Below are 13,926 nucleotides of genomic sequence, written 5' to 3'. Positions count from 1 at the left end.
AAACCCAGTGCAATAATCACAAATTCCAGCCTTTAGGAAAATCATGTTTGGGATTTTATCCTGTTTGCTGATTTTCAGAGCTTTTAAAAATTATTGTTCCTCTCTCACAAAACAAGGAAAAAACGTGGGTGTTTCCCCCCCCATAAAAATATTTGTTTTGAAGAAAATAATTTCGTTTAAACCCTGAATTCTTGTGTTATCAACAGGATTACCCAATTTTATTTTAGATTCCAGCTCATAATAAATAAAATAAATAAAATCCCACATGGAACAACAGGGAAAACACCTGGCTGGGAGCAGCGGGCACCACACCGTGCCATTAGTGAGGCTAAAGCAGGGAATTCCACACACAAAGCAATTTTCCAAGGGGAAACCCTTTTGCCCTTGGAGTTTTCCACCAAACTGAGTTTTGCTGTGGACATTCCCTCCGTGTCACAGCCAGGCTTCCATGGACAATTCCACGGAATTCCCTCCTGGGCTTGGGATTCTTTTCCCCTGTCCCAATCCCGTTCCTGGTGAGCTCCGAGCGCTCAGAGGTGAATTTGGGCCGTGCAGGAATTCAGCAGAGGGGATCCCAAGGGTCTGGGTGCAGGCATTATGGGATGGGGGCCGAGGCTCCGTGCCAGGGCTCCGCTCTGGGAAGGAGGCGTGGGACAGATGGAACCCCTGGAAATAAATCTCTTCCCTCCGTGGCCGATGTCAGCTCCAGCTCTGCCCCGTAAATCAAACCCTCAGCCTTGAGAGCTTCCCGAGACCTTTTCCAGGTTCCTTGGGAAGGGAAAGGCGAGGAGTGCTGCTCCAAATGGATAGGCCCACGGAGACAGGGGAGAGCTAAATCTCCTTCCCATGCAGCTGTATTTCTGGGATCCCATATGGAGCCTTGGCAGGGGCGTCCCAGGGAAGCTTCAAGGACTCGGGACGGAGCAGGCAGGGGGACAAATTAACCTGGCAAGGGGCAGGTTAATTAGCCCTGCTCACCTGCACCCCCAGGAGATGGATGGAGCCCAAACTGGGGTGAAAAACCCCCGAGGGAAGAGGCTGGCTGGGTGCTCCCAGCTGCTCCCAAACCCCTCTGCAGTTTTCCAGCAGGTTTCCCAAAGAATCCTGTGTGGCCTTTCTATGGATTCTGTGTTTCTTTTCTGCCAAGGTTGGGATTAAATGTGTGAGAGGGTATTTCTTGTTGGGACTCAGATGTTTATCTGTTCTTATCCATGTCACAGTCTCACAAACCCTGAGCTCTGCAGCACTTCGCTCCAACAAACCAAAAATGGAGCCCCATCTCTCTCTGCAAGGCCTTTTAAGGATAAACTGTCCAATTAAGAAATGACACCTCAATTATTTTTACTTTTAACTTAATAACCAAGTACCTGTGATCTGCAGTGTGGGCTTTCTTATCCAATTACACACTGCTATCTAAACTTATGAAGAAGAAGGTGAAGAAGAAGGACCAGCCTTCGCCCTAAAACCTCCATCAATATCTATTACTGTATTCTAAACCCTTAAACTCTGAGTTTCCCACCCTGTGATATCACACACTTCTATCCAAACTCCACACCCACAATCCCAGTGCTGTCATTCCATTTTGGAAGCTTCTCCACGGCCCCAGGTCAATGCAGTGCTCTCCTGGGGGTCAGTGCCTGGCAGCACAGAGAGTCTGGAATTCTCATTTTCCAGGGTTCCAACAGCTTTCCATGTGCTAATTCCCACATTTAGTGCCCAGCTGGAGGAGCGAAAGCACCTTCCCTATGGATACAGGGTTAACCTGATATATTCCAGCTGGGAATTCCCTGAAATATTGATGTTGTAACCTCATTCCTGTTCTAGCCAGGCCCTGATCCCACCATTTCTTGCACGGCAGAAAAGTTCCTGGCGCTTTATGCTGTTAATATTACAGAGAAAAAGACATAACAGGAAAGAGACTGGAATTCCAGCTGGAAGTAGCTGGAACTTGCCAAGTATTCAGGATATATCCACACTCTGTTTTGATTCAAAAATAGTATTTATTGCAGTGTAAAATGAAAAATAATAACTTCAGAATACACCTAGCAACCTTTTTCTTATGTGGCTAAATCCTTTCTTTATTCCGATATTATTATTCTGATATTAAAATATAATTGGTATTAAATGAAGAAATTTTAAAACAAAATGAAGAAATTAAATTAAATTTTAAAACATTTACTAAAGAGCACTGGGAAAAGGCTCTGGCAGGACAGCAGTTTTCCTGGTTAAATGTCACAGAGATGTACACACAGAATAGAACAAAATATTGGGGAGTTTTACTGGGAAAACATGGAAATGCTGATATTTTCCTCTGGGAAAATGGTAAAATGAAGGGCCCAGCTGAAGTTCTAAATATCTCGTTCAGCTTTGGCCCAAAAAAAGAGAACAAACAGGTTTGGAAGTGTAATTAATGTCGTAAATCCCGAGGCTGTCTCCCAGCACTCAGCAAGGAGTGCCAGGGAATGGGGGGGAGCTGTGGGGGGTTGGTGGCTCCTAAATCCATTTATTTGGGTTTATTCTGGAGGGTGGGCAAACGGGGGCAGGGCGTGGGGTCTCCGTCCTTGGAGGAGGAGTTTCCCCTCGGGACACAATCCTGCTTCAGGAGCACCTCAGGAGGTTCCTTCCAACCCAGGCACTTCTGAGAACTTCTCCTTTTCAATCACCCCGTGAAACGAGGGAGTTAACAGCAGAGAAAGGATGGAGAAAAAGGAAGGAGGACTGAGAGGAGAATGAGACTTGTGAGCTCTCAGTTTCTCAGGATCCAACACCAAAGCTAAAAACGGGATTTCGGGGTGGTACAAAGGAATTTCTCTGCAAATCCAGGGCAAAACATGCCAGATAAAAATCAGGAAAGTCCAGCTGATGGCACGGAGGGGAACCAGCTCCCTCTGCCAGGAACACATCCGTGTTCCCATCCTGGAGGGCTTTCTTGGTCAGGGCTCACCTGGAGAAGGCACGGTGGAAATTTGGAAGTGTGTCCCCATCAACAGCAGCCAGGTGCACAGCTGGCACCTGCAGGATGGGATGCCCTGCCCCGTGCTGGCACACTGAGGTGGATGTGGCACAGGATTCCTGGGATTTGTGGTGCTTCCCATTGTTGTCACCAGGAACAGGCACTGGAAAACATTCCCCAGAGCTGTACTGGCAGGACACGTAAGCAGCTCTGGGAGATGGCTTGGAAATAATGAAATAAATCTGATTTGTTGTGGCTGGGTTTGGGTTTGGTTCCAGCTCTGCAGGGACTTGGGGTGTTCTGCAAACTGGATTTACCTGGATCTTGGCTATTCTGCTAACAGGCGTGGCAAGTGCTAATGAAAAAAGGAAAAACAGAAGAATTTGTGGATTATGTTTTGTGACATGCCCTCAGGCCCAGGGAATGTGACAGAGCATCTCCTGGAAGTACAACTGGATCCCGAGTGCAGAATGAGCTCCAGAAGGAAGGGATGCCAGGGAATAATCTGTGTTCTCTCCTGCAAAACTGCCCGCTGCAGCTGGAAGGGCAGCGGGGTCTTAGGAGAGAGGGATGGAGGGAGCTTCTCCCTTGTGAGAAGGGCTGGGAGAGGGGGGATCGCTCAGCCTGGAGAAGGATTGGGGGGAGCTCAGTGTGACCTTTCAGTGCCTGAGGAGCTGAGAGATGGAGGGACAGGACACGGGGAATGGCTTTGAGCTGACAGTGGGTAGATTTAGATGGATATTGGGAATTGTTCCCTGTGAGGGTGGGCAGCCCTGGCACAGGGTGCCCAGAGCAGCTGGGGCTGCCCCTGGATCCCTGGCAGTGCCCAAGGCCAGGCTGGACACTGGGGCTGGAGCAGCTGGGACAGGGGAAGGTGTCCCTGCCGTGGCAGGGGTGGGGCTGGCTGGGATTTGGGGTCCAGCGTGGCCATCCCGTGATCCGGGCGGGCTCCGCTCTGCGCGATGGACGCGGAGCGGCCGCGACCGCTCCGGGTCGGTGTCGGAACCGGGACCGCAGCCCCGGCCGGTCCGGGGGAAGCTCCGGGGTCGGGGCTGTATCCAGGGCAGGTTCCAGGAGCGCATCCCGGTTCCAGGAGCGCATCCCGGTGCCGCCTTCCAGGGGCGATCCGGGGCGGTTCCGGGCGGATCCCGGTTCCAGGGGCGGTGCCGGGGCTGTCCCGGGGAGGTTCCGGGGGTGGATTCCGGGGCGGTCCCGGTTCCAGGAGCAGGTCCCGGTTCCCGGGGCGGGTCCCGGGGCCGTGCCGGTTCCATGGGCGGTTCCCGGGGCGGTGCCGGTTCCAGGGGCGGGTCCCGGTTCCCGGGGCGGTTCCGGGGCGGTGCTGGTTCCAGGGGCGGTTCCATGGGCGGTTCCCGGGGCGGTGCCGGTTCCTGGGGCCGTGCCGGTTCCAGGGGCGGTTCCAGGGGCGGTTCCCGGGGCGGTTCCGGGTCGGTTCTGGTTCCCGGGGCCGTGCCGGTTCCATGGGCGGTTCCAGGGGCGGTCCCGGGGCGGTGCCGGTGCCGCCATGGCCGCGGGGCCGGTGCGGGGCCGGCGCGGGGCGCTCGGGCCGGGGGCAGCCGGGGAGCCGGAATGCGTGAGTCGGAAACGGGGCTGGGAACCGGAACGGAAACTCGGGAATGCGGACGGGAGCGGCACCGGGATCAGGGCAGAGGCAGAGGCAGAGGCTCGGGCAGGGCCCGGTGCCGGTCCCGGTCCCGGTGCTGGTCCCGGTGCCGGTCCCGTCGCCGCCCGGGCCGTGTCGCGACTGTCGCGGGTGGTGCCGGCTCGGGAGCGGCACGGTCGGGCTGGCACTGAGCTCAACAGCTTCGGGGGTTTTCCTTCTTTTTTCCTGTTTTTCCATCGTTTCTTTTCCCGCATTTTCTCTTTCCCGTTTTATTTTCCCTGTTACGGGAGCGGCACGGTCGGGCTGGCACTGAGCTCAGCAGCTTCGGGAGTTTTCCTTCTTTTTTCCTGTTTTTCCATCGTTTCTTTTCCCCGCATTTTCTCTTTCCCGTTTTATTTTTCCTGTTATTATTTTTTTATATATTTTTCCTTTTCTTCCTTTTGAATTTCTCGTTTTTCCCTTTCTTCCTTTTCCTTTATTCCTTTTTAATCACTGCTTCCCTTTTTTCTTTCCCTTTTTTCTTTTTCCTTTTTTCTTTTCACTTATTTTCCCTTTCCTTCCTTCTTTTTTTTTTTTTTTTTTTTTTTCCTTTTCCCCTGCTTTGTTTGTTTTTGTTTTTGTTTTTTTCCTTTTTTTTTTTTTTTCTTACTGGTATTTTTTTCTTTTCCTTTTTTTATTCCTTTTTTCCTTATTTTTTTCTTTCTTTCTGGCTGAAACCCTCTTTACTAGGCAGCCTCACTAATTCCATCTATTGCTGCTCTCCTGGCTCCGAGATGACAGAGAGGAATCTGAATCCCAGGCTGGTTTGGGTTGGAAGGTTGGATTTTAAGGCATTTGGACTTAGAGGAATGTCAGATTTTCAAGGCTCCCAGTGTGTCCTGGTTTGGATTGATCTTCAGGTAGAGTTTCCCAGGTGGATCTGCATGGATCTCACATTCCCTGTGCTTTCCCAGACAGAGCCATCTTTCCACAGGGCAAAAAGCAGGGAGCATCTCCCCAGGGCCATCATTCCTCAGGGATCCAGAGGGGCTGGTCAGGGGGAGCTGGGCTCTGTGGAGACCTGTGGGACAGGCCTGCTGGAACCCCAAACTGGAGACAGCCTGGCTTTAAAAATGGGGTCAAAAAAGCAGAAATTGCACAACAAGGACATATTAAAGTTGGAGAAAATCTTTAAAATTGGACCCAAAATACCCCGTCAAATGACCAGAACTTCTCCTACAGCTCCTTCAGGTTGGGTGTCCAGTGGAGCTGGGTTTGGCGTGAGTTTGGTTTTGTCTCTGAGGTCTTTATCCCATCAGTGAAAACGAGTGGATTTCCCAGCTGGGCAGGACAGTGAGGACAGGGAGATGTGTCGTTCCTGCCCGTTGCTGGTGTCCTGCTCCTTTCCCAGCTGCCTGCCCAGATCATTCCCTGGCACAAGCAAACAGTCCCTGCTTGCCTTTGGGGCAGGGAGCTGCTGATCCCTGTCCCAGGCAGGGAGGGCTCTGCAGTGGCTGCTTCTTCCCCAGGAGACAATTCCAGAGGCTGGAGTCTCCCCCAGGCTGGCATTGGGATGAGTTTGTCTCCTCCATGTGCTGAATTCCTGACACTGAGCAAAACAAAACCCCCCGAAACAATACCTGGCATTTATTTTTAATCAAATTCCTCCTGGAGTGAGGCATTGAGTAATTTTTCCCTTTGCCCCCTCATCTGACACACATTCCCTGTTTGCTGCTGCACTTTGCCTTTCCCTGCAATAAAGGGGGAGCTCTGCAGCAGCAGAGGCAGAGGATATTTTCCCAGTGGGAGGCAATCTCAAGGATTTAGAGGACCTCCCCAGACTTTTATTCCATTATTCCCTTTCTTACTGCAGTACATATTTCACTCTTGGATTCCTTTCCCATCCTGATATCCTGCCTCCCTTCCTGCTGATCCCATCTCAGCTCTTTCCTGCCGAGGTTCCTGGTGCATTGATCCATTTTTGGTTTTCCACAACTTATTCCAACCTTAAATTCCCTTTGTGTGCTTCAGCAGCCTGTTAGTTCTGTGCCAGCACTCCTTCTTCCTGGAGAAAGAGATGGAATGTTGGGATTCCTCAAACAAAGTTTGTTTGGGGAGGAACATCCTGAGTGTGTGAGTGTCTCTCTGGCATCCAGGCCCTAAATCCATGTCAGTTTTGGAATTCCCGTGCTGGTGTCCATCTGCTGGGCAGTTCCAAGGAGGCCTGCCTGGGCTGTGGGTCACCCTCCCCTTGCAGGGGCACTCTCAGCCCAGGGATGTTCTTCTGGAGGTTTCCACGTGGTGTTTCCCATGGATTTGCAGCTGAACCTCCCCGTTCCCAGCGTGCTGCCCAGAGCAGCAGTTTTGGGAGCCCCTGGTCCTGTGAGGGGTCACTCAGCTCAGCCCTTGGGCTCCAGGACAGACAGACAGACAGACAGCCCTTGGTGCTGGGCAGGGCTCGGGGCACAGCTCCAGGAGCAGGGAGTGGATGGAGCAGCACTGGGAGAAGGTGCCAGTGTTCAGGGAAGGCACAGAACCCCTCTCAAGGATGTTCCCCTCACTGGGAGCACGGATCCAAGGCTTTTCCTTGTTTCCTGCATTTAATCACTCCTTCCACACAATTCCTTGGATCAGCCCCATGCCAACTCCTGCTGGGGTGGAGGCTCAGGGATGCCTTTTCCCAGGGATTTCGTGGGACTGGGGCACAGGGAGGTGTGAGGTACAGAATTCCTGCTGGGTACAGAATTCCTGCTCCCAGGGAGGTGTGAGACACAGAATTCCTGCCAGGTACAGAATTCCTGCTCCCAGAGAGGTGTGAGGTACAGAATTCCTGCCAGGTACAGAATTCCTGCTCCCAGAGAGGTGTGAGGTACAGAATTCCTGCCAGGTACAGAATTCCTGCTCCCAGAGAGGTGTGAGGTACAGAATTCCTGCCAGGTACAGAATTCCTGCTCCCAGAGAGGTGTGAGGTACAGAATTCCTGCTGGGTACAGAATTCCTGCTCCCAGGGAGGTGTGAGATACAGAATTCCTGCTCCCAGGGGCACAGAGAGGTGTGAGGTACAGAATTCCCCTCTCCCAGCCCATTGCCATCCTGGTGTTTTCCCAGTGGCTGTGGCATCCTTGGCAGGCAGAGGGTCACCATTGTTTTGGCTGTTCCAGAAGCTGGCACAGAGGGTCACCGTTGTTTTGGCTGTTCCAGAAGCTGGCACAGAGGGTCACTGTTGTTTTGGCTGTTCCAGAAGCTGGCACAGAGGGTCACCATTGTTTTGGCTGTTCCAGAAGCGGGCGTGCAGGCTGCTGGGCACCGCTCCAGGCGAGGCTGGTGCCCAGCTCGTGGGCTGTGCCATGGACCAGGACTCCAGGCAGAAACTCCTCCCTGCCTCTGCTCCCTGGGCTGCCAAGACGAAGCAGAATTCCGTGGTAAGTCCCCGCTGTCCCTGGGTTTGCTGCAAAATCACTTCTCAAATCATTTTATCATAAAGCTGCAAGGAATTGCCCTCTTTTTTTCTTTCTTTTTTCTTTTTTTTTTTCATTATTTGATGAATTTGTGTCTGGTTTTGTCCCTCAGATTTTGGAAAATCATGGGAGCAAAGGCATTTCCCAGCCCTGCCCGAGATGTGTTGCTGGAGAATCTGTAAGTGACAAAAAGGACTGGGGCTTGTTCCCATTACAACATGAAGTTAATAACCTCCACAGTTGCATTGCTCAGGAAGAAAGAGTGGAAATTAAAAATAAAGGAGATGGATCTAGCATTTCAGCAGAGCACAAATTAATGTTTCCAGCAGCACTTGGAAAATCTGGAGATTCTCAACACGTTTTTCAAATTCTCTCTAAAAAGCAGAATTTGGGTAGTGGCTGAAAGGAACAATAACATAACACTTCCTCTACCCAATTTTATTTGTCCTTGATTTACTGGATCATAACAAAATATTCAGGAATCTCACTCTAGCTCCTTTTTTTTTTTTTTTTTGTAATTGGATATTTCCTTTCTAAGGAATAGATAAAATATTGAAAATATTGCTCCTTCCAGAGCCAAAATGAGGAGAGGTGCAAGGAAATGCTGGATCTTCATAGCAAAATCTCTGATTTATGGAATTAAAGGCAAAGTTTCCATCAAAGTTTCCACCAGGAGCTGTGACTGAGCAGACATTGATTGTGTTAATTTATTTCCATTCATCCCTGGAGGGAAAAAAAAAAAAAAGGGAATATTTGTGGTGGGACTCAGCTATTTCAAAAAAAAAAAAAAAAAAAAAAAAAAAGGAATATTTGTGGTGGTACTCAGCTATTTCAAATAAAATTTGACAATGAAGAGTGAGGAAAAGCCTTTTTGCCAAGCTCTTTTGTCCTGACCTGAGATTTTTCTCGTTCCAGGGCCACTTCAGTCACATCCTGGGCTTCTAGAAACGGAGAGGGGCAGAGGAGCAGCTCAGATTTCCTGCTGGGGAACCCAGGATGCAGCCCTGCCCTGCCCTGCTGCCCCTCTGGGCACCGTGCCCTGCAAGCTCACACCTGCCCAAAACGCTGCTGCTCCTCAGGTGGCTCAGAATTTGGCCATACAGGACAAGAAAAAGATGATTTCTTGTTTAGGTAGCTCAGAATTTGTCTAAAAAGGACCAGAAAAGGCTGATTTCATGTTTAGGTAGTTCAGAATTTGGCCATAAAGGACAAAGAAAGGCTGATTTCTTGTTTAGCTCAGAATTTGTTTTAAAAAGGACAAGAAAATTCAGATTTCATGTTTAGGTAGTCCAGAAATTGTTTTAAGGGGACAAGAAAAGGCTGATTTCATGTTTAGGTAGCTCAGAATTTGTTTAAAAAGGACAAGGAAAGGCAGATTTCATGTTTAGGTAGCTCAGAATTTGTCCATAAAGGACAAGTAAATTCAGATTTCATGTTTAGGTAGTTCAGAAATTGTTTTAAAAGGACAAGAAAAGGCTGATTTCATGTTTAGCTCAGAATTTGTCCATAAAGGACAAGAAAATTCAGATTTCATGTTTAGGTAGCTCAGAATTTGTCCATAAAGGACAAGGAAAGGCTGATTTAATGTTTAGGTAGTTCAGAATTTGTCCATAAAGGACAAGGAAAGGCAGATTACATGTTTAGGTAGTTCAGAATTTATTTTAAAAGGACAAGAAAAGGCAGATTTCAGGTTTTAGACTGGTTAAGTTGAGCTGGCCGTGGGCCCAGGCTTCACCTGGGACTGAGCCAGAGCTTGTGTTGATTCCAAAGGTTTTCCCAACAGCCCTGACCCCCTTGGAAAACGCTGCTGTGGAAAATCCTCCTTGTGCAGGGCCACAGGCAGGAATGGGAGGACACAAATCTTCATTTTTAAGTGGCTTTGCAGCTGTGAAGTCCAGGAAAAATCCCATTGAAGCTTACATTTAAATCCCAAAAAAAAATCTGTTTAAAAAGGCCTGACCTCGTCACCCAGCAGGCTTTTATTGGCAAAAATCTAAGGACAGGTTAATTAACCTCTGAAAGGTTAATTTTGGGGGTTATCAGGCTGCAAAATCCACAGGCAAAGGTTTTTTGCAGTCCTTGAATGCTTCCCATGTTGTGTGTGGAGTTGGAGTCAGCACTGAATTGAGATATTCTCATTAAATCAATGAATATCACATAAATACTGAGTTTAATTAAGTAATACATGAGGAATTAAGTCTAAAAGCAGACCTGCACTTAATTGGCATTCAGATTTTGGTTTTAAAAAAAAAAATTCCTCCAAGCCAATAAAAATTTTAGTTAGATTTAGAATAAGTACTTTCAAGTTAGTATTTACATACATGATACCGAGATCTGGGGGTCAGAATTTGTGGGGAATTCATTTTTACATCCCCCACCCTTGTCTTTTAAAAATCCTGGTCATCAAAGCAGTATTTAAAAAAAAAAAAGTGGATAAACAGCAGTTTCTGTGCTGCAAAAGCTGAAATATCTGATTACATGTAAAGGGTTAAAAGGGTTTAGTTCCTGCAGAATCACTCAAAGCCTCAAGTGTGACTAGTAATGATTAGGACTGGTCAAAAATTGGTTAAATGTAGTCAAAATTTGGGGTGTTCAAAGAGGGGAATACCAAAACTGGACTCAGACTCTGTGATGGAAGAGTTGCCTGCCAGATTGGTTAAATGTAGTCAAAATTTGGGGTGTTCAAAGAGGGGAATACCAAAACTGGACTCAGACTGTGATGGAAGAGCTTTCTGCCAGGATACATCAGGCAAAAGTATGGGATCAAGTTAAAAACACAGGGAATCCGTGGATTATCAAAGCAAAAAGTGGTTTTTCCTTAAATAACTCCCATTTTATCGTGTTCAGGAGTGCACAGATACCTGTGTCAACATTTCCTCTGTTTGCTTTAAACTTGGATCTGGTCTGGTCTGGGGTAAAAGCAAGAGCCAGCTGGTTCCTTTCTGGCTTTCCTCTGCTCCTGCTGGGGTTTGTGGCACATCCTTTTAAATTCTCCTGCTTTTCCAGCCTTGGTTTGAAATGTCCTGGTGAATCCCAGGGTTGCTCCCAGCTGCTGCCTGCAGCAGAATTTGAATGGGATTTTTGGGAACTCTTTTTCTTCTTTTTAATCAAAATCTGAATGGCAGTTTAGTGCAGGTCTGGTTTTAGGTTTATTTCCTCATGTGTTCCTTGAGTAAACTCAGTATTTGTGTGCTGCTCATTTATTTAAGGAGAATTTCCCACTGGAACTGGGCACGGGGCAGGGCTTTCCCTGCATTTCATCCAGGGCATTCCTGAGCTCCACAGCTGGGCAAACCAGCAGCACCTGATGCTGCTTTTGGCTCTGGGAGCTGCTCTGGGTGAGCAGGGACATCCTTCCCCCTGTCCCAAATGCCACTTGCAGCTCAGGCTGGCAGGGACATTGGGACATTGGGAATTCCCAGGTGTTTCCCACACTGGCGTGTTTCCCAAACTGTGTTGGGCATTCTCCAGGAGCACAGAGGGGAAAGCAGAGCAAGTCAGTGAAATCAATGAAATCAGTAAATAAAATATATTCTCCTCCTAATGCCATCTGTGCTGGGAGTGAGCCCCAAAAAGGGCATCAGGCAGTGCAAAGGAGCCTGCCCTCGTTTCCAGCTGTCCCAGACCCCACTCCCTGCAGAGCTCCAGCCTGCTTTGGGCTGGAGAAGACCTCAAAGCCCATCCAGCTCCTGTCCCAGTGCTCCCAGCCCCATCCAGCCTGGCCTTGGCACTGCCCAGCTGCTCTGTGCCAGGGCTGCCCAGGCTGGCTCTGCAGAAATGCACGTTCCAGCTCCATGCTGGGGGGCTGGCCCCACGGGGAGCCCCTGGAGCTGCTCCCTGCAGGTCACACCCAGGTGTTCCCGTGTGACACGATCCGTCCTAAGGACGGGATTCCTGGAGGTTCTTTTCACTGACCTCATGGTGCAAAAACTGACACGACAAGGGGGCTTTGCTGTAAAAATCAAAACAAATGTACCTTTATTGAATGACCACAGCGTTAGGGAGAAAGGAGAATGAAGAAAAGGGAAAGAAAAAGGAGAAAGGAGAGAGGGAAAAAGGAAAGAGGGGTATAGCTGCCAGACGTGGGATCCTTCAGAGTCCAGGTGAGGGAGCCTGCCGTCTTCACGTCAGGGGAGATCCCAACAGCCCCCAGCTGACCCAGGGGATTTTATTATTGAAAACTGAGTGGGGGAGAACAGGCACAATAGTCCCTGATCTCAGCAGTGGGCGAGAGCCACTGTGGGTCCAGTGGTCACTTGCAAACTTGCTCTGGTCACCTGGCCTTCCCCACACACACCTTCCCCGCTCTGGGATTTCATCTTGGTCTTTGGGAAGAAGGGGGGGCTTTTCCATGCAGGGGTTGCATGTCTCAGTCCTTGGGGGAGAACCTTCTCCCCTCTCAGTCCATGTGTCACCGTGGTTGATGCAGGATGAATGCAGGGTCTTTGTGGTGACCACCGAGAAGGTCATTCCAGAGAGAAAGTCCAGCCAAGTCGGGAGGGTGGAGAAATTCCAGGGCCAGCGTTGCTAAGTGATGCAGGCGAAGGAGAGCACAGTGTCCCTTGCCTTGTTCATGGGGTGCAGTGTCCCTTGGGAGAGCAAACACACCCACAGACAATAATCTGGCTTGGTGGACCAGTCAGACCTGGATTTTCAGAACAGGATCTTCTCCTTTCCCTGGTGGTCTCGACTTCCATGACGATCATGAGGCAAAGAACGAGGGGAATTTCAGACAGACACTCACACCATGCCAGGGCACTGCTGCCCTGACTCCTCCTAAACTCTCCTCTGGATAAAATCACCTCTAACTCCTCTCAGACCCCCCCCGTTATCCTGAATTTTCCCCAGATTGGAAGGCAGAAGCTCCTGGATCAATTCCAGAGTGAACTTTTCCTCTCAGATGTGATTCCTTGTTCCATGTTTTCCAATAGAGCAGGGGGTGCTTTTTTAAATCAGTCAGGCTGGAAGCAAATTGGAGTTTAATTGTCTGCTCCACTGAAGGCTTTTAATGGTGATATTTTTTTAAATAGATGTGTTTGTAATTTATTTTGGGATTTTCCAGGATCATAAAGCTGGCACAGGCTGGGGCAGTGAATATTCCTTTAAAGCAGATTTGTGTCAAATCTGCAGTGGAACCACAGAGTTATTTTTGTATGCCTTGTAAACTCTGAAATTTTGTTGATGAAAAAAGATATGTAAACTTTCTATTTCCTACTGCTGTGGTTTGTACACAGAATAACCAGAGTGATGCTTTATTTACCTGTATATAGACAGAAAGGCCCCTGGCCTGTTTTTAATTCAGGTTTAAAGGATCTAATTCTTATTTTTAACTTTGTATTTTGTAAATTGTTCCTTATAAAAGCAGAAGCATTAAACACCACTTTGGCTGCAGCATGGAATTGTCTGATTGTTATTCCATGAATGATTTCTGAAGAATAAAGGTAAATAAAACCTCTGATGAGAAGAAAAAATATTATTTATGTAATGTAAAATCTTTGTAGTAGGTTTAGGTGCTCACTTTATTAATTTGATGGTAATTACAGGTCCACTTGGCATCTTGACTGCCAAAAAAAGATGGAAAATCAAAATATTGGGTAAGTGGATTTTAAAGGCAACGTGGATCTGACAAGACAAGACTTATGTGTTGAATACAGTTAATGTATTTAAATTTATTTTTGTTTATTTTAGACATTACAATTCATATTTGTATTAGATTTCAAACCCATGGTGTTTATGTCTAAATTAGTTGCTTAAAACCCCAGCAGCTCTCTGGGGAGCGTGGTGTGATACCCTGTGCTGGCAGATTCAGAGTCACACACAAACAGCTCTGCCTTTGCCTTGATTGCTGCAGATAATTATCCAATTAACACTCACACTGGGCATTTCCTCCCACAGCCAGCTTCCACTCGGGGTCC

The 13,926-nt window shown here is 48.5% G+C and overlaps 1 protein-coding gene across 6 annotated transcripts; it reads left to right on the top strand.

Moving 5' to 3' along the window:
* The first annotated feature begins 4,413 nt into the window (after window positions 1–4,413).
* CUNH10orf143 (chromosome unknown C10orf143 homolog) lies at window positions 4,414–13,402 on the top strand. Of its 6 annotated transcripts, none has more exons than XM_041415655.1 (6): window positions 4,511–4,544; window positions 5,304–5,473; window positions 7,835–7,975; window positions 8,124–8,189; window positions 8,927–9,090; window positions 13,377–13,402. In XM_041415655.1, exons 1-5 carry the CDS (start codon window positions 4,541–4,543, stop codon window positions 8,954–8,956), a joined length of 411 nt encoding a protein of 136 aa, XP_041271589.1. In that variant the 5' UTR covers window positions 4,511–4,540; the 3' UTR covers window positions 8,957–9,090; window positions 13,377–13,402. The 6 variants fall into 6 exon arrangements, with proteins under 6 accessions (XP_041271591.1, XP_041271585.1, XP_041271589.1 ...); XM_041415656.1 differs by having other exon boundaries at window positions 13,374–13,402; XM_041415654.1 differs by having other exon boundaries at window positions 4,512–4,544; window positions 8,927–9,142; window positions 13,374–13,402.
* The last annotated feature ends 524 nt before the right edge of the window (window positions 13,403–13,926 follow it).

The sequence above is a fragment of the Onychostruthus taczanowskii genome, unplaced genomic scaffold (assembly GCF_017590055.1).
Source record: "Onychostruthus taczanowskii isolate IOZ18803 unplaced genomic scaffold, ASM1759005v1 scaffold5, whole genome shotgun sequence".
Lineage (NCBI taxonomy): Eukaryota > Metazoa > Chordata > Aves > Passeriformes > Passeridae > Onychostruthus > Onychostruthus taczanowskii.
This window is presented reverse-complemented; position numbering and strand designations above follow the sequence as displayed.